The following is a 21,334-nucleotide window of genomic DNA, read 5'->3' as shown; positions in this document are numbered from 1 at the left end:
TTGGTACTGACATTTTACCCCGAGCTACACTCGGGGAATACCGCTAAGGAGGTTAAACTACTCCACCACCAGTCGCACTGAACCTTGACGTACTATGACTTCTTATTTTTTTGTAAAAAAGTGACACAACTTAGGTGTCCTTTTATCATGCAGCGGTAAATGATCGCTGCTCAGTTCTCCGGCATTCTCGGAGAAGACAGTTCTCCTCTGAATGCCTTTTTATGAAGCGGTGTAGATCAGTTCTCCAAATGAAGGGAGAAGCGATCTACAAATGCTTTCAACGCTGGAAAACGGCTGCTGTTACTATAATCTTGCGAACTTACAGTAAGAAATCAGTCAAACACCATTTACTAAGCAGCGGTAAATTATCACTGCTCCGTTTGCGGTTACTCCAATTCTCCACCTCTGAGCTGGAGAATCTGAAGGGAGAACACAGATTGCCAGTGAAGGGCTGATATCGCTCCTTCATATACTGGCCATCTGTGTGCTGAGATGATCAGTGGAGAACATGTTCTCCGCTGATCATCTATGTTTCCTAAACCACTAATGATCAGAGATCCTTGGGATCGCCGCTGATCTGTTTCATACAAGGACACCTCAGTTGTCCTAAGACTTGCAGAAAGTATAAATTAAATCCCTGGTACATAGGTGAATACAGTTTGATGATGTCTTTAGACTATTCAAGCTTGCTAGTAAAAACATAATGAACACCTGATATATTAAACGCTAATGATAAAGGAAACATTTTATGGTCTGCAGTCAAGGCAACCAGAAATCTGGAAAAAAACTATAAACCCTCTACTCTATGTATAAATCACTAAAATATGTATACTTTGCTAAACATTCACATTACTATGTATCAAATAAGTGAATCAATCCATGCAATCAACAACAAAATAACTTACATTAATGCATCAAACATTTTATGAATTTTAAAAATGAAAACATATCACAAGTAATACTAATAATAGTAATGATAATAATATTAATAATAAAAAAAATCAGTTAAGTGACTCAATGAAAAAAATAATTTCTGTTTAAACCATTAGAGTAAATGAATGGTTTATACTTCTCTTTCCCTTAGCAATAGGATAGGATCTCTGAACTGACATGGAAAGGGAGTTGATAAACAAAGACATTTATCACTAGCACAGTGTTGATATTGTGATCACATGGTTTTGTCGATAAACAATGCTGTGTCAGTGACATTGCTATCAACAAAGCCACATTAGTAAAAGCTGATATTGTGTTTCTTTCTAAGTGGAATCACCTAGAAAATACTTTTGTTAAAATTTGTAATACAATTTAATAAATGTGTAAAAAATAAATTAAGGAAGCTTCCATTTAACCACTTCCTGCCCAGCCACTGCACATAAACGGCCGGGTGGGATCTTCGCCATTCTGACTGGATGTACCAATACATCCTGTCAGAATGTACACCTCACGCAGCCTCTGGGCCATAAAGCAACGCAATCCTGTGATGGCTGAGTCCCTCGGACACAGCACATCACAGGTCGGGACATGTGTGGTGTGATTGGCCACCCCGATCACATGATGGCTGTGTCCAATTGCGCCATCACACTGTAAACAGAGGTGCGTGCCTCTGTAGCAACTCTCCTTGTTGACAGCTCAGTGAGAGCTCAGTGCAGGGGGGGGGGGGATGCCACAGCCTGTCACGTTCTATGTGTAGCTGATGATTTTAGTGTTCAGCAACATACAGATCACACAGATTTGTAGCCATCCCCACACAGTACCAGTGCACAAAACATCTGCCCAAGTGTACTAACATCTGCCCAAGTGTACATCTGCCCAAGTGTTGCATCAACATCTGTACTAGTGCGCCAGTGCTAAAACATCTGTCACAATTTACCAGTATCCTATCAGCATCTGTTACAATGTACCAGTGTACAAAAACATCTGCAATAGTGTTCCATTGCAACATCAACATCCGTCTGTGTCCCTAGTGGATCATCAACATCTGTCGGTGTCCGCCAGTGGAAGATCAACATCTTTCAGTGTACAAGTGTACAAAAACAACTGTCAGTGTACCAGTGTCCCACCAAAAAATAAATAAAAAGTTTAAAGCACCCCCATCCCCCTGTGTTCGCCTGCAAAGGCGAAAGCACACAATGGTCATGTATGCATACGTAAACAGCAATTGTACTACATATGTGAGGTATTGCCATGAATGTCAGAGTAAGAGCAATAATTCTAGCACCAGACCTCCTCTGAAACTCTAAACTGGTAACCTGTAAATGCTTTAAAGCATTGACTATGGAGATTTTTAATACCAAAGTTAAATCATGCAAAATTTTTAAGTGTGACGTGTTTGGTATCTATTTATTCAGCACAACATCACATTGATATTTATTTATTGTGTTTGTGTGCATTAAAACTCAAAAAGTGTATTTTTGCGTTACTGTGTCAAATAGCATTAAAAAAATGCTGCACAAATACCATGTGACATAAAAATTTACATAACACACCATTATATTCTCTAGGGCTTCTGATAAAAAATATATACTGTTTCGGGTCATAAGTCATTTTTTTTTCCAAAAATGCTGATTTGTACTTATACATAGAAAGTGTCAGAGAAGGCCTAGTCTTAAAGAGGATCATGCTTGAAGGTGTCCCTTGGATGTTGAGCCTCTGTTTGTGGCTAGGCTATGAAAAAGTTTCACACATGTGGTATTGATGTTTCTCATGAGGAATAGCAGAATGTCTTTTGGGGTGTAGGTGCAAATATGCATAAGATGTTTGTGCAAAATAACGTGTTAACTTGAATTGTGGGAACAAAATTGCAACTTCAAAAAACTCATCATGCCTCTTTGTTACTACCTTGGACTCTCTACTTTCCAAAAAGGGGACAGTTGGGGGGTTTTGTACTGTCCTGGCATGTTAGGGCCTCAAGAAATGAAATAGGCAGCCAGGAACAGTCAGTACATCAGGTGTGATCAAGTGTTATCAATTTTCAATGATAGGTACCACAGCTTTTAGACTCTATAACTTTCACACAGACCAAATCATATACACTGATTTTGTTATTTGTACCAAAGAAATGTAGCAATATACATTTTGGTCAAAATTTATGAAGAAAAATTCCTTATTAGCAAAATTTTCAAACAGAAACTAAGAAAAATGCACCTTTTTTCAAAATGTTTGGTCTTTTTTTGTTTATTGCACAAAAAATAAAAACCCAGTGTGTAATTATCCTTTAAAGTGTGACAGCACTAAAAGCTAAAAATTGGACTGTCCAGGAAAGGGTGAACATGCCAAATATTGAGGTGGTTAAATCAATGCATACTTAAAAGCCACCCTAATTTTAACTTCCCCATTGATTGAAAGAGTTTTGCCAACATGGTGAATTTCTTTGAAATGTTCTGATTTTTGATGACATTATAGCAAAGCAAAAACTCTCAATTTCACTAACACATATTATACTGTACATAAAATGTCATGGTAGATAGCCTTTGAAGTAGTATTACACACAGAAAAAAATAATGTATTGCAGTTTACCAGTCCTTAACTGAGGTACCTGCATCAGCTTTCTTTTCAGACTTTTTTCCTTTATTTTCACCTAGAGATATGGCAGGTTACACTTTTTTTGTTTTTTGGGTGTCTCCACTCTGGATGGAGGAGCAACAGAGACACATTTGGACAGCTGCATTGTCAGTCTGGGAAGAGGTTAGTGTTAGATACCTTAAAAGATTTAGATAAACTTGACCAACACATTAAAGCCAGACCCCAGCTATCATTTTCAGTTATATCAACAGTCATTTTGGGATCAAAGTTTTTGCATAAAATGAATAAAAGCTGACCATTATAAGCACCCCTGTCAGTGTTAAATGGCCTTTCTCAATCCTTTAACTACCACCTTTGCTGATTCATTAAAAGAAGTTGAAAATATCAGATTTAATGGCTGGATCACAGAATTAAGTAAAATTTGAATATATTACATTTTTGGGGTTTAATACCATTTTAAACTGATAACTGACAGCAGCTGTCAGCAGCAGTCCATAATTTGACATAAAAAAGTAAGAAGAAATGATAATCAGCGTAAAATACTAATGCCAAGTCCATAAAGTCCAATTATTAGTAGTATTAAGGTAATCTAAATGAATTAGATTAGGAAGGTCCATAGGGCAGGAAGGGCAGGCTTCATGTAGTACTGTAGCAGGACTATGTATGATAGAAGGAAAAAAGAAGCGCCTCTAAATGCAGCAGAACAACTTTAATACAGCACAAATGTAAGAACACTCACATATTCAAGGAGTAAAGCAGGCATGTGTGTAATAAGTATCCAGTAAGGAACGGCTGTGACAGGTGCCTGACATCTGTGTCTGCGCTAAACCAAGCGTGGTAACAGGAGGAAGACAGATGAGGAAGCCGGCCGGCATACAGGTACTCCTCAAGATGGCATCTTGGACACATGCTGAGGTGTGACAACGGTGTTGGCGTGATGATGTCAGGAACCAGCATTCATTGCAATGCGTTTCAGAGCACGCGCTGGCCTCGATTGGCGGAAGAGTGCTCCTTTGTCAATCTGGGAATGGCAAAGGCTGAAGACCGTCCTTATATATGTTGACATATATATGGGAACATAATTAGGAATCCCAACCTAAAACAGGTTGACAAAATTTAGTTTTATAGAACATTTGTTTAGCTCATTACACGAAAGTAAGGTTAATAATATCCAGCCCATACCAAAAACTACTACATCTAGTATTTTGTATGACTTTCACAATTTGTAAAGACAGCACCAAGTCTTCTAGGCATGGAAGGAACAAGTTGATGGCATACTGCAACATCTATCTTTTTCCATTCTTCAAGAACAACCTCTTTTAGAGCCTGGATGCTGGATGGAGAGTGATGGTCAACTTGTCTCTTCAAAACTCCCCATAGGTGTTCGATAGGGTTCGGATTAGGAGACATACTTGGCCACTGAATCACTTGCACCCTGTTCTTCTTCAGAAATGCACCAGTGTCCTTAGATGTGTGTTTTGGATCATTGTCATGTTGGAAAAGTGCATGATGACCAAGGGCACAGAGTGATGGTAGCATCTTCTCTTTAAATATAGATCTGTACATCTGTGAATTCATGATACCATCAATGAAATGCAGCTCCCTGACATCAGCAGCACTCATGCAGCCCCACAGAAGGACACTGCCACCACCATGTTTCACTGTAGGCACCATGCATTTTTCTCTGTACTCCTCACTTTTGTGACACCATACAGTTTTGAAGTCATCTTTTCCAAAAACATTTATCTTGGTCTCATCACTCCAGAGTTCAGAGTCCCAGTAGTCTTCTTATTTTTCAACATGGGCCCTGGCAAATTCTAGATGGGATTTTTTGGGCATGGACTTTAAGAAAGGCTTCTTTCATGGACAACACCCATGCATGCCATTCCTCTGCAGTGTACACTGTATTGTGTCACTGGAAACAATCACCTCAGTTTGTCTTTTTACTTCTTTAGCTAACTGCAGTGAACTTGCATGATGATTTTCTTCAACCCTTTTCCTCAGAAGATGCTCCTGTCGAGGTGTTAATTTCTGTGGACAGCTGTGCCTGGACAGCTCTGTGAGATTATTGCAGTTCCATCTTTGTTACATGTTTGTATCACTTTTTCTACAGTATTCTGACTGATAAGTAAAGCTTTGCTGATCTTCTTGTAGCCTTCACCTTTCTTGTGTAAAGAAATTATTTTCTTTCTCAGGCTTTGTGACATTTATCTTCCATGTGGTGCCATTGCTGACAGCATGACATGGAAAGGGGTTTTCTTTGTTAAGTAACGCCCTTTTATAATCAACTGTCTGCTGGACACCTGTTTAATGAATAAAATGACTCACCTGTAGTTGAATTCATGTTAATTAGAATTTTGTTGTCTAAAATGTAGCTTTGCTCATAAGACTTTTATTGGGATGTATTCATTTTTACAACATTGTCTTGAATGAATTTGTTTGGAAAAATACTTTTTTGTGTGTGAAAAAGAGCAAATCTTGCTTGCAATCAATGGCTCTCAGTTGTGGGAGTATTTTGTAGTATAGTGTCCCACAGAAAAAGTTGATTCTGAAAGGAAAGTAAAGGCTTTCTGACAAATCTGTTGGGGTGTACTCATTTATGCTGAGCACTGTATATATACAGTGAAGGAAATAAGCATTTAATCCCCTGATGATTTTGAATGTTTGCCCACTCACAAAGAAATGATCAATCTAAAAATCGAATGGTAAGTGTATTTTAACACAGAGTCAGAATAGCAACAAAAAATTCAAAAGAAATGCACGTCCAACAAATTATGCATTGATTTGCATGTTCATGAAGGAAATAAGTATTCGACCCCCTTAATAAAATGTGACTTAGTACTTTGTGGCAAATCCCATGTTGGCAATCAATGATGGCAATGAGGTCAGACATTTTCTGTAGTTGGCCACCAGGTTTGCACACATCTCAGGAGGGATTTTGGCCCACTCCTCTTGGCAGATCCTCTCCATGTCATTAAGGTTTGGTGCCTGATATTTGGCAACCTGAACTTTCAGCTCCCTCCACAGATTTTCAATCGTATTAAGGTCTGGAGACTGGCTAGGCCACTCCAGGACCTTAATGTGCTTCTTCTTGAGCCACTCCTTTGTTGCCTTGGCCGTGTGTTTTGGGTCATTGTCATGCATTGAACACCCATCCACAACCCATTTTCAATGCCCTGGCTGAAGGAAGAAGGTTCTCACCCAAGATTTGATGGTACATTGCCCTGTCCATTGTCCCTTTGATGCGGTGCAGTTGTCCTGTCCTCTTAGCAGAAAAACACCCCAAAGCAGAATGTTTCCACCACCATGTTTGACAGTTTGGATGGTGTTCTTGGGGTCATAGGCAGCATTCCTCCTCCTCCAAACACAGTGAGTTGAGTTGATGCCAAAGAGCTCAATTTTGGTCTCATCTTACCACAACACTTTCAACCAATCTTCCTCTGCTTCATTCAGATGTTCAGTGGCAAACTTCAGATGGGCCTGGACATGTGCTTTCTTGAACAGAGGGACCTTGTGGGCACTGCAGGATTTCAATCCTTGTCAGCGTAGTGTGTTACCAATTGTTTTCTTGGTGATTGTGTTCCCAGCTGCCTGGAGATCATTGACAAGATCCTCATGTGTAGTTCTGGGATGATTCCTCACTGTTCTCATGATCATTGACACTCCACGAGGTGAGATCTTGCATGGTGCACCAGACCTAGGGAGACTGACAGTTGTTTTGTGTTTCTTCCATTTGCAAATGATTGCACCAACTGTTGTCACCTTCTCATCAAGTTGTTTGGCGATAGTTTGATAGCCCAGTCCAGCCTTATGTAGGTCTACAGTCTTGTCCCTGACATCCTTGGACAGCTCTTTGGTCTTTGCCATGGTGAAGAGTTTGGAATTTGATTGTTTGATTGCTCCTGTGGACAGGTGTCTTTTATACAGGTAATAACATGAGATTAGCAGCACTCCCTTTAAGAGACTGCTTCTAATCTCAGATTGCTACCTGTATGAAAGACACCTCGTAGCCAGAAATCTTGCTGAATGCTAGGGGATCAAATACTTCCTTCCTTCACTATACAGTATATATATATATATATATATATATATATATATATTGTGGGAACTCGCTTCAAGTGGTAGAGCTTCTTCCAAGCACACAGCAACTCGCTTCTTTAAGGGCTTTTTTGCCCACTTTTATTTACAAGAAAGTTCAAATAACACAAATGCTTCCCACGCAGGGGTATCCACGATCAAACAAATTAACAGTATTCAGCCTCCTGGCTTGTTCGCAGTTCACTGTCTGTCTCCTGCAGACTCTTCCCAAATTGTGGCCACTAGCACACAGCTAGTCTGGCTTCCACCTGACTCCAAGGCAGAGACCTCCCATCTGCTGGGGTGGAGCCCTCCTGACTCCTATCTGCCGGGGTGAAGCCCAGAACTATGGTTAGGACTCTATAAAAAGGCCTGCACACACCTGTGCAATCAGTGTGCTGGGGGTTCTCAAAACACGGTCCACGGATTGGAGATTTCATCCCTCCCAGATCTCTTTGAAATCTCCAGGCTCCAGATCCCAAAGCAAACTTAATGAATAAATGAGGAAACCGAAAAGTCAGTTTCCTCTGCAATACATAAACTCTCTGGAGCCCCTCAACCTGCCTGGTTGAGAATCCAGTGTTTTCAGCTTTATTTTGACCGTGGCAGGAAACCGCACTGCCACAATATATATATATATATATATATATATATATATATATATATACATATATATATATAAATAATATCTGCATTTGGTTTTAAATAGTACAATCCAAATGTTTCACTAGATGTTGTAAAACTTATAAATGATGTCAGTCTAGCTAGATCTGAGTAACATTAGCCACATGCCCCATTTCAACAAATCCGGTAAAGTCTTTTTAGAAAATGATTTATAGAGTTGCCTAAAATGTGATCATGGTTTATTACAAATACATGCAAATACTGTATACGCTGCACTCTGAATGCAAGGCTTTGTTATTTAGTGTACCATTGGAAGCCTTAGTCACTCAACTTGATGGTCTATCTGGTATGCAGTTGTTTATATTAGCTAATCTTCATAGTCTAAAAGTGGACAGTTTCTGCTCTTTATGACCTAGTCTATTACTGAGAAAATGTAATTTAGTTTAATTGAGATGTAAAACAATAAAACATATTTTAAAAGAAGACTCATTAATATCCATGTCCACCCATAGCAAGCTGTTCTTAGTTCACTAACTTAAACATATGTAAATTCTGTCAAAGCAGTCAATGTGTATGGAAGTAACTAGCTTTATTGCATAATGATAGTGCCATGTACAAGTGCTCCTAAGCCTTGTCACCAGTGTTGGCTATCAATTCTTGGATTAATCTGTGGAAAAGTCATTATTGTATTACAATAATAGCTGATGGTTACAAACACATGATGATGCAGGAATAATCGGAGCGGGCAACCATCATTCAAGTTATATGGTATGTAGGCTGTCTTACTACCTTGAAATGCTCAATCCCAAAAAGAGTGCTGCACAACCAAGTTTAATTGCAAAAATATATATCTTCACTAGATTTGTGTTAGCAGTGCAATATCGACTATATTTTAAATATATTTTTTGTAGTTTATTATAAGGACTATATTGTTATCATATTATTTATCATTTGTATTCTGCATATTTGCATATATGTTTCGCCACTGAGGTACCAGGGAATATTTATTTATTTATTCTTATACACATTTATGGTATAGATTATTTAATAGTGTATAGTTAAACTTAATTTTTATGTGGAAACACATGACAGGTGCTTGCAGCAACAATTTATTTATTTTTTATTGTAGCTTCACTATTTTTTATGTTAATTTGGTTTTGTATATTTTTTCTGGCAAGCACAGGATTATTTGGGATTTGTAATGTTTTTTGCATCTAGAAATGCTGTCTGGCTGTCAAAATGAATCCAATGGCTTCAAATCTTTCTGAATCCCTACTGCAGAGCAAGTAAAGAGATCATGACTGCTAACTTTGTTTAACTTTACTTGCTGCATACTTATTCTATGCCAGTTAGAGAGAGTTAAGCAGGACAATGGGGCAGCCTGCATAGTCTTCAAAGTACAAGATACCTTAATGTTTATGTATAGTCAAAATATTTTTTTTGTTAGGTCATTTTTTTTTTGCTGTCTGTTGTCTGCAAAGTAATTTTCCTCACTTTCTATCCTGAAGACATAATAGGAAATAGGAGCAAATTTCTATAAATCAGATGGAATTCCAGCTGTTTCTAGAACGGGTGTCTCTATTGGAAATGGCACCAAAGCACATATAGAGGCTGTCTCTACCTAGAAGGAGTAAAAATGTATTAAAATCTTGATAGGGATTCTAATCTCACCCTATTCTATCCAAATCTAAAACAAAGTGATGTTTTAGCTATATATTGTGAAGTATGTATTTTGTTCTCACTTTTCAATCACTGTTTTTTTTCTATTTTGCTTGTAAAAACACAACCAAGACATATTTAAAGAAAGCAAAAGATATATTTAAAATTGAAATGATTGTTGTAAAGTCACAGTGCCATTAGCTTACAAGAAATAAAGATTGTGTTAATGATTCTTTTATATTAGAAAAAAACAGATATTGATTGTGGCTGCACATTTTGCTCTTGTTATTATTTTCTGAATTTTTATTAAAAAAAAAGAAAACAGATGTCTTTGTCAAATTTTAGGCATTTACCAGTTTACATCACTGGAGTCTGCTGCTGTGGGAACAGCAATTGGAAGAATAAAAGCCAATGATGACGATGTGGGTAAAAATGCGGAGATCAAATACACAATTATTGATAGAGATGCCAAAGACTACTTTGAAATCATCACAGACCAGAAAACACAGGATGGAATCATAAAAGTTAAAAAGGTCATGCCAGATTGTTTTTATTTAATAATTTACGTGATGCTTTGGTATCTATTCATTTGGGTCAGATAGATTGCTTTGATGCTGTCGGAGCACTTTTTCTGGAGTATTCTGTTTCTATTTGTTTGACCTCTGTACACAGGTTGTTTCAGCAGTTGTGTTTGACATGTGAAAGCAGTGATTTCCAAACCAAGCATGTGTTAAACATGTTTTACTCAATTGCACCCATTGTCCTCCTTAAAAGATGTATTTGCAGCAAATTTGGTGAATCAATTAACCTTTTATGTGCACAATGTTTCATAGTGGTGTAAATTAGCACTACATTGATTCTGTTTGCCACTTAGATCCACTGCTTGTTAAGGGTAATACACCATGCTTTCATAATAGATGGGCAGTTCATGTTTCCTAGTTAAAGTATATCCTAACCCATGTACAAAAATGTAATACAGTATATTACAGCTCACCAGTCCTTATACAGTGCCTGCATTATTATGATTTTGGTCTAAGTATATTTTCTGCAGATACAGAAGAAAAAATGTTGCTCCTGCTAGAAATCTAATTTCCTTGTAACATCCTGAGTACTGAACTGAAATTTCAAGAAATGTTATCTTCCTTCCTAGCTATCTTCTTCTATAACCACTAAACAAATCTCCTCTATTTTTTGTTAATATATTTGAAAACTTTCATAAATACAAAATATAACAATGCATGTATATAACAAATGCAGGTTTATACAGTCATGGCCGAAATTGTTGGCACCCTTGATATTTTTCCTGAAAATCAAGTATTTCACACAAAAAAGGTATTGCATTAACACATGTTTTGCTATACACATGTTTATTCCCTTTGTATGTATTGGAACAAATATAAAACAGAGGCAGAAAAGCAAATATGACATAATGTCACACAAAACCCCAAAAATGGGCTGGACAAAAGTATTGGCACCCTTAACTTAATATTTGGTTGCACACCCTTTGGAAAACATAACTGAAATCAGTCGCTTCCTATAACCATCAATAAGCTTCTGACACCTCTCACCCGGAATTTTGGACCACTCTTCCTTTGCAAACAGCTCCAGGTCTCTCTTATTGGAAGGACACCTTTTCCCAACAGCAATTTTAAGATCTCTCCACAGGTGTTCAATGGGATTTAGATCTGGGCTCATTGCTGGCCACTTCAGAACTCTCCAGCGCTTCTTTGCCATCCATTTCTGAGTGCTTTTTGACGTATGTTTGGGGTCATTGTCCTGCTGGAAGACCCAGGATCTTGGACGCAAACCCAGCTTTCTGACACTGGGCCCTACAGTGCGACCCAAAATCCTTTGGTAATCCTCAGATTTCATGATGCCTTGCACACAGTCAAGGCACCCAGTGCCAGAGGCAGCAAAACAACCCCAAAACATCATTGAACCTCCACCATATTTTACCGTAGGTACTGTGTTTTGTTCTTTGTAGGCCTCATTCCGTTTTCGGTAAACAGTAGAATGATGTGCTTTACCGAAAAGCTCTATCTTGGTCTCATCTGTCCACAAGACGTTTTCCCAGAAGGCTTTTGGCTTACTCAAGTACATTTTGGCAAACTGTAGTCTTGCTTTTTTATGTCTCTGTGTCAGCAGTGGGGTCCTCCTGGGTCTCCTGCCATAGCGTTTCATTTCATTTAAATGTCGACGGATAGTTCGCGCTGACACTGATGCTCCCTGAGCCTGCAGGACAGCTTGAATGTCTTTGGAACATGTTTGGGGCTGCTTATCCACCATCCGGACTATTCTGCGTTGCAATCTTTCATCAATTTTCCTCATCCGTCCACGACCAGGGAGATTAGCTACAGTGCCATGGGTTGCAAACTTCTTGATAATGTTGCGCACTGTGGACAAAGGCAAATCTAGTTCTCTGGAGATGGACTTGTAACCTTGAGATTGTTGATATTTTGCCACAATTTTGGTTCTCAGGTCCTCAGACAGTTCTCGTCTCCTCTTTCTGTTGTCCATGCTTAGTGTGGCACAGACAGACACACAATGCAAAGGTTAAGTGAACGTCTCTCCTTTTTATCTGCTTTCAGGTGTGATTTCTATATTGCCCACACCTGTTACTTGCCCCAGGTGAGTTTACAGGAGCATCACATGCTTGTAACATTCTTATTTATCCGCAGTTGTGAAAGGGTGCCAATACTTTTGTCCAGCCCATTTTTGGAGGTTTGTGTGACATTATGTCGAATTTGCTTTCTTTCCTCCCTTTTTTTGTTTTGTCCCAATACACACAAAGGGAATAAACATGTGTATAGCAAAACATGTGTTAATGCAATACGTTTCGTGAGAAATACATGATTTCCTGGAGAAATATCAAGGGTGCCAACAATTTCGGCCATGACTGTAGTTATCACCCACAAATGACAAACAATTTAAAAATCATAATATGCAAAATATACGATAAAGACAAATCTATAATGACATATGATAAAACAAGTAGAATCCCCAGAAAATTACAGTGAAGGAAAACCCTTTTAACTTGTATACTTTATGAACAACTCCCCTTCATGAATGGAGGACAGGGTCTTAGCTATGAGTTGTTTTAAGAAGGTATATCTGTCAGTGTATGTTTTTAGCATGATGTATAAATGGTATGTATAAAACAATTGGTTGCATTTCTTTAAAAGTTTTTCAATGCAGTATTACTGAGTACCCATGGTAGCTTCATAATAGTAGGTTCTTTTAAAAGGAGATGAGCTGGGGAAGTGTTTGTAGTCCCAACTAGAAATAGCTGTCTGGCATGACAATGTTCAACAGAGTTAATGAGCATTGTTAATCTGGGAAAAGAAATGCGTTAATGCTAGGATCACCAGATTAAAATGAAGGAAAAGACAACAAAAGTCCAGAAAAAACAACACAAATGCAGACAACACACCTAAGGACTTAAACATTTTAATATGATACTTTTTTTAATTCCCTTTGTGAATAAATACTGTACTTAATACTGGCACTTTTACAACCCACTGCACAGATTTTTGTTTATAAAATAAAGTAAAATGAATGACTAATTTTGAGAAAAAAATGTGTCAAATGCATAAATAGTTGGCATTCTTTAAAATTAGTTTTGCATTTATTTTTATTGGAAGATCAATTGCATACTTTAAGGTTTAGTTACCAATGTTACAGAGAATGTTCACTTGGCAAAGTGAATTTTCATTTAGCTTACTAATTTAAGTGGGGTGTGGTTCTGTCCACTTTGAAGAACTTGGGCAAGTGAAATCAAATTATAGTTTCAACATATTTACTAATCTTGGCTAACTAAACATTCAATTTGCAAAGTGAACATTCTCTTTAAGTAAATCAACCCTTTTGCTTTTACATACAAATATTGTATTCATTATATTTAGTGTAATAATTTAGTAGTATTAATAATTTGGTATTATATATTCTATTATTATGTTCAGTTTACAAAATTAGCTTAAAATAAATGTTTGAAATATATTCTTTGAGGTGATTGTTGCCACACTTGTGCATTTCCAACAAAAACAACTCAGTGCTGTTTATATTACTTTTTCATTTTAATTTTACATTTTAACACAGCTTTTGGGTTGATTCCTTCTTCTCAGTCCAGGCAACACAAAGGGGTTGATTTACTAAAATCGAAAAGTGCACAATCTGGTGCAGCTCTGCATAGAATCAGCTTTCATTTTTTTGTTTTTTTATGTCAAAGCTTAGCAAGCTAACGTTAAAAGCTGGATGGCTACCTTGCACAGCTGCATCCGATTTTGCACTCTCCAGTTTTAGAAAACCAGCCCCAAAGTTTTATCAAAATGTTAAGCAGGACAATTCTAAAAAAAACACAACACAAATGCAGGAATGTTAATTTACACCCCGGTCACACTGGGTGCCACTTACCATACGATTGTCCACAATTAAAGCGGTCATATTGGTGCGATTCTGACTTGGTCAGAGCCACACCCATTTCTAAAGTAGTGCATGCATTACTTTGGGTGCATAGACATCTGTGTCTTGCAAGCTGTAGATGTCTTGCAAGTCGCACCTCAAGTTAGAATGGCATCCAACTTTGAAATCATGCGTCTTCACTGGAAGTCATATGATTTAAAAGTCGGATTGGTGTTACTGGGGTGTAAAGTGGGATGGGTAAAATTAAGAAAGGAGTGGGCTAGGGAAATGGAGAGTGGAAGAGAGGTGAGATTGGTCATAAAACTGTTGGAGAGTGATTTAGAAAACCAAGGTCCACAATTAGTTCATTATCTCTTGTGTCAAACATATTTATTATTAATAGTTCAAAAGTCTTCCTTTCTTGAGTATTTTTAAAGTTCCCTTTAAAAACCAAAGCATTTATATATGCATACAGTGGTCTGGATGACAGAAATGATGTCCCTCAAGTGTGCAGTAACCATCTTCCTTATGTTCTTTTATGATGTGTCTGTGTAAATAAATTATTTTTAATTTTAATTAATTCATTAAGAATTCATTTAATTAATTCTTGTTTTAATTTCTGTCCTGTTTCACCAATATACATCCATTGGTTAAATTTTTTGCGTTGAACAAGAAACAGTACATTACTAGAGGCACAGCTTTATGATCCTGCAATAGCAAAAGACATTTTTGTGTATGTAAAACTTTTTTAATCAATTAATTTGGCTGCACAGTTTTGAATAATATTGAAAGATCTACAGTAGCTAATTTTTTTTGTTAATTACAGCTGGTAACTTCTAACCTTTGGGATCTTTTCTTTACAAGTTGGTGAGTGACTCACCCTGCCCAACATCTATGCATAATAAAATATTTGCTATAGGTAAACTAACCATTTTATTTAACCTTAAAAATGTTAAGCAGTTTGAACAGTTAACAATGCAGAGTTACTTATTGTATATTTTTAATGAAGAAGAAATTCACATTTTAACACATTTCTTTTAATTTGTTTTTCTATAGCTGCTAGATTTTGAAATTCATGGAATGCACACATTTGAGGTCGAGGCTGCTAATACATTTGAAGATCCAAGATTTTCACACCTTAGGTCATTTAAGGACACAGCTATTGTGAAAGTTACACTGCACGATGTTGATGAAGCTCCCATTTTTAACAGACCCTTTTATGTGTTTGAAGTGAACGAAGATGTGAAAGAAGGCAGCATAATTGGCCATGTATATGCTCAAGATCCTGATTCAACAAAAAGTTCTGTAAAGTAAGTCAGTCAGTCATTTGGTTAATGATTATGGGTTCCTTAGAATGGAAAATATGCAAGTGACTAGAAGAAATGCTTGATGCATTAACATGTATAAAATATGATGGCAGGTTTGGGACTAGTCTATTATTTTTTTTATACATTAAATAAGTAGCAATGAATATACCGCTATTCATATGCTTCCAAATGTCAACGTAGTACAAATCACATGTTCATTGTGGTTGGGATTTGCACTACAATATAAATTCTTCATGGCAAGGTAACCAGCTCCACAAACATAATAGCAATAACATATGTAAATATTTTTAGTTCTAATTATTAGCCTTATAGACAGGTATTAAAACAGCACAGCATATAACTATTACTTCAACATGAAAATTTAAAAAATGCTTGAACAGAAAAACAACATTGTAATTGATGTTAAAATTTCTTGACAAAAAATGCACTTATTAGGTTCCATGTACCATAGAGCAACTGGACACATTCTGGTCCCTTAAGATTTAAACTTCCAATTCTTGAGTCAACTTCAAATAAGAAATGCCATTAGGCAGTAGCCATAGAAATGTTTGTGAAGTAAGAACAGCAAACGTTTGGTCATAAACCTGCAGGTTTGACACCAGAAAATAGAAATAAGGAATAACCTATGATGCCTTTCATAGCTCTTGCTCAAGGTGAGGTGAATCACAAGAGCAAATTATATAAAGGAAGGGATAACCCACCACCCTTTCTTAAAAATGGTAGGCTCACATAAGCCACATTGTCAGTGTATGTAGGGAGCTATACCTTTTTTTATTACTTATTTATTTAATCTTGGCATTGGTACATGTTCTTCAATTGACTTCCAGTATCATTTTTGAGGCTTGCTAATAGCTTGCTCTTCAAAAGTCCTGAATAAAAGAAAAAGGCCCCCCAAGCTTTATAGACCTTAGTGGAGTGTACCACAATGTTTGTGAACTTGCATACTTAAAAAAATATTTGCAGGCAGATTCTTCCACCCCTGCTAGAGATAGAGAACAAAGCACTGGATGGTAAGGGAAGAGGGCAACTGATTTAACTTTTCAAGACCTAGACAAAGTGCTCTGATGAAGGAAACATATGTTTTCTCTCTCTCTCTCACTCTCTCTCTCTAGATAAAAATCTTCAAACCTGTCATTAAAGAGTGCTTCCAACAAATGAAACTGCAAAAAAAGGCTATCTACATGAGCCCCAAAGAACTAGATAATTAAACATTACATCTCTAATCCAACTTTGGAAAAAAAGTTAAAAAAATCCAGTCCCTAGCCTCTGTAGAAAGTTAAAAAAAAATGTTCCTACTGCCCTACAGGCTCACCCAGTCACTGATCCAGAGGAATGAGGGCATGGCCCCAGTGGGAGTGGTATAGGACACCCTTAAGGCTCACCTACAAGGCTTGATTGTGAGAGAGATTTCAATGATTAAACATAAATTGAAACCATGGGAAGACACTGTCAGACTAGATGTTCAACAGAAACTGTCTTGATTACTGATCCAAACTCTGTGACCCATAAAAGTTGGTTGTGGGCTCAAAAATTATATAATTCTGTGATACTAAATTCTGCTGATAAGAAACATTATTTCCAGCAACAGAAATATTCACGTTAGGGAAAATAGCTTGCAAAAATGAGACACAACAGGAGCGCTTATGGTGTAGTAATTATTTATTGTATAGAAGAAACATCCACGTGGGTATTCCTGCTTGCTCTGTCCATGGTGGAGAGGTTGCCTGGGTCATCCCTGTAATGCAGTGAAAGGCCAGTGGTGGTGCCAGAGTCATCCCTGTAATGCTGTGAGAAGTCAGTGGTGTTCTTATCTCCATACCATGATCTTTCTGGTGGAAGTTGTCCCTACCTGTGGAGGAGCTGGATATATTGCTATGTGCATTTAATATGCGCTTCTGGTGAGTGCATTTAAAAGCATTATCTCGCATGGAGTCACTTTCACCTATTCATCACAGAGATTTCTTGGACGTTTATTTGAAATTCATCTGAATTATCTCATATATTTATTTTATTATTTATTGGACTGTTCACTATTGTCACTTGATACTAACTTCAAGACATCACGTACTTCCTGTTCATTTGTGAGACACATATGCAATAATATTCACTTTAGCGCTATTTTCTGAGCGCCTCACTTTGCAACCACTGTTTACATACCGGCACAGGGTGAGTGCTTGCACACCCAGATGTGTGCGTGCAGGGGGGCAAGGGTGCATTTTTTATTTATTTAATTTTTTAAAGTTATTTTTACACTTTCTCTTTCATTTTTTTTATCACTTTTAATGCTATCACAGGAAATGCAAATATCCCCATTTTATTCTTTATGGCCTCTGCTTTAAAAAATATATTGTTTTTGAGTGTGCAAAGTAATTTTCTAGCAAAAAATACTGATTGTTTTCATTGAACAAAAGGTGTCAGATAAGGTTTGGTCTTCAAGTAGTTAGAAGAGTGGGTGATGTGTGGAAGAAGCCTCTAATGTTGGGCATAAAATTTGAGCATAACAATAACACCCCCCCAAATGACCCCTTTTCGTAAAGTAGACACCCCCAAACTATTTGCTGAGAGGTATGTTGAGTCAATGGAAGATTTTATTTTTTACCACAAGTTTTTGGAAAACGACAAAAAGAGAGTTTGTTTTTAAGCAAAGTTGTCACTTAAATTACAGTGTATTTTGCTTACACATGCCATGTGTATATGTGGAATTACACCCCAAAATACATTCTGATACTTTTTCCAAGTTTGGGGAGACCACATGTGGGAGACTTTTTGAAAATTTAGCCATGTACAGGATCCCAAAATCCAATAAGCACCTTCAGGCTTTTAAAGGGCTTTATTTCCTCATTACACTTTCTGACTACCTATCATGGTTTCAGAGGCCCTGAAATGCCAGAATAGTACAACACCCCCTAAATTACCCCTTTTAGAAAGTATACACTCCAAGGTACTTGCTAAAAGCGAGTATTTTGCAGATCTCATTTATTGCCACAAGTTTTTGGAAAATGAAAAAGGAAAACAAAAATGTATTTTTTATTTTTCAAAACCTTGTGACAAAAAATGAGATCAGCAAAATACCCACCATGCCTCTTATTAAATTCCTTGGAGTGTCTCCTTTCCAAAAAGGGGTCATTTGGGGAAAGAGGTTGTGCTGTCCTGCATTTCAGGACCTCTGAAACTGTCATAGGTGGTGAGAAAGTGAAATTAGGAAATTAAGCACTTTTTAGGCTTTAAAAGGGGTCATTGGATTTTGGGCTCCTGTATGCAGCTAGGCTCCCAAAAGGTCTCACATGTGGCATCCTCATACTCAAGAGAAGTAGCAGAATGTATTTTGGGGTGTATTTGGAGGGTTTGTGCTATCCTGGCATTTCAGAGCCTCTAAAACTGTAGTAGGTACTGAGGAATTAAAATGAGGAAATGATGCACCTTCAGACTTTTAAAGGGGTCATTGGATTTCAGGCTCTTGTATGTGGCTAGGCTCCAAAAACATCTCAAAAATGTCATTTTCAAAAAACTGAAAAAAATTTAATTTTCCATGGACCCAACATGCCTCTCAGAAAATAGCTTAGGGTGTCTACTTTCTGATAAGGGGTCATTTGTGAGGAGTTTGTACTGCCTTGACATTTTAGCTCAAGAAATGTGATAGGCAGTAAGAAGGTAAAAGCTATGCAAAGTCCAGTATCTACTGTATACCATAGTTTGTAGATGCTATAACTGTCACACAAACCAATTAGTTATGATTTTTTACCAAAGACATGTAGCAGAATTCATTTTGGCTTAAATTTATGACAAAAATTTGAGGTTATTGGATATTTTTTACAACAGAAATTAGAAAATGTAGGCTCTTTACAAAATAATATACAAAGGAGCATGGGGGAGCTCTTGTCCATAATGGGCATGGTTTTGACACAGCTGCAGATGATTCACATTGGCTCACAACTGATATGATTCAAAAATATTTAGACAACATAAAGGTGAATAAAGCACCTGAACGGGATGGCATACACCCACGGGTCTTTAAAAAATTGAGCTCTGTCATTTCAAAGCCATTGTTTCTAATTTTTAGGGACTCTTTAATGACTGGCATAGTACCACTGGATTGGCCTAAGGCCAATGTGGTGCCAATATTTAAAAAGGTGTCAAAATCTTTACCAAGTAATTTTAGACCTGTTAGTTTAACTTCTATAGTTGGGAAGATACTGGAGAGTTTAATAAAAGACCACATAGATGAGTTCTTGCTGTAAAAAAATATTTTAAGCAACAAACAGCATGGATTCATGAAAGACAGAAAGTGTCAAACAAATCTGATTTCTTTTTATGAGGGGGTGAGCAAAACCTTGGACAGACGGGTGGCAGTGGATGTGGTATACTTGGATTTTGCAAAAGTGTTTGACACAGTTCCCCACACATGGCTAATATTGAAGGAAAATTCTACGGACTTGGAAAAATCTGTATGTAAAAGGATAGAAAACTCGCTAAAAGATCGTATTCAAAAAGTAGTGGTTAATGATTCATACTCTGAATGGTCTAGGGTTGTCAGTGGTGTACCCCAAGGTTCAGTGTTGGGACCTTTACTTTTTAATATATTTATAAACGACATAGGGTCTGGGATTATAAATCCCATTTCAGTCTTTGCAGATGACACCAAGCTGTACAGTGGAATAATGTCCTTACAGGATGTCTTCAACTTACAAGCCGACCTCAATGCACTGTTTAATTGGGCAACTATGTGGCAAATGAGGTTTAATGTTGATAAATATAAGGTTATGCACTTGGGGGCTAAGAATATGCATGCATCATACATACTAGGGGGGGTACAACTGGGGGAATCAATGGTGGAGAAGGATCTGGGAGTTCTGGTAGATCACAAGCTTAATAATGGCATGCAATGCCAAGCTGTGGTTTCTAAAGCGAGCAAAATCCTCTCTTGCATTAAAAGAGGTATAGACTCCAGAGAGAGAGATATCATATTACCCCTGTACAAATCATTAGTAATACCTCATCTGGAATATGCAGTTCAGTTTTGGGCACCAATTCACAAAAAGAACATTGGGGAACTGGAGAAAGTACAGAGAAGGGCAACCAAACTGATACGAGGCATGGAGGAGCTCAGCTACTGTATGAGGAAAGATTAGAGGAACTGAATTTATTCTCTCTTGAGAAGAGGAGATTAAGGGGGGATATGATCAGCCTGTATAAGTACATCAGTGGTTCATATAGTGAACTCGGTGTAGAGCTATTCACCCTGATGTCATCACAGAGGACAAGGGGGCACACTTTACATCTGGAGGAAAATAAATTTAATCTCCAAACACAGAAAGGTTTCTTCACAGTGAGAGCTGTGAAAATGTGGAATAAACTCCCTCAAGAGATGGTTTTGGCCAACTCAGTGGGTTGCTTCAAAAAAGGCCTGGATTCTTTCTTTGATACACAGAATATAACTAGATACTTACATTTATAGGTAAAGTTGATCCAGGGAAAATCCGATTTCCTCTCAGGGGGAACAGGATGGAATTTTTTTCCCAGCAAATTGAATCATGCTTTGCTGGGTTTTTTTTGCCTTCCTCTGCATCAACTGTGGGTATAGGATTATAACTTTTTTTTTTTTTTTAATGGTTGAACTGGATGGAATTTTGTTTTTTTTTCATCCAGACTATGTAACTATGTAAAATATTATTTTTTTTCAAAAGTTTTGGTCTTTTTTAATTTATATCACAAAAAAATAAAACACC

The 21,334-nt window shown here is 37.3% G+C and overlaps 1 protein-coding gene across 1 annotated transcript in view; it reads left to right on the top strand.

The window, feature by feature from the left end:
- LOC149463734 (cadherin-9-like) overlaps positions 1-21,334 on the top strand; it is a 332,295-nt gene that overhangs the window by 263,294 nt on the left and 47,667 nt on the right. Inside the window, exons 6-7 of the mRNA XM_089674842.1 lie at positions 10,228-10,415; positions 15,337-15,590. Coding sequence (XP_089530968.1) covers positions 10,228-10,415; positions 15,337-15,590 — 442 coding nt within the window. The remainder of the gene's footprint in view (positions 1-10,227; positions 10,416-15,336; positions 15,591-21,334) is intronic.

Source organism: Staurois parvus, unplaced genomic scaffold (assembly GCF_062004578.1).
Source record: "Staurois parvus isolate SC_StPar_1 unplaced genomic scaffold, SC_StPar_1.0 ptg000153l, whole genome shotgun sequence".
NCBI classification, from domain to species: domain Eukaryota; kingdom Metazoa; phylum Chordata; class Amphibia; order Anura; family Ranidae; genus Staurois; species Staurois parvus.
The sequence above is the reverse complement of the archived record's forward strand: the minus strand, read 5'-3'. Positions and strand labels throughout refer to the sequence as shown.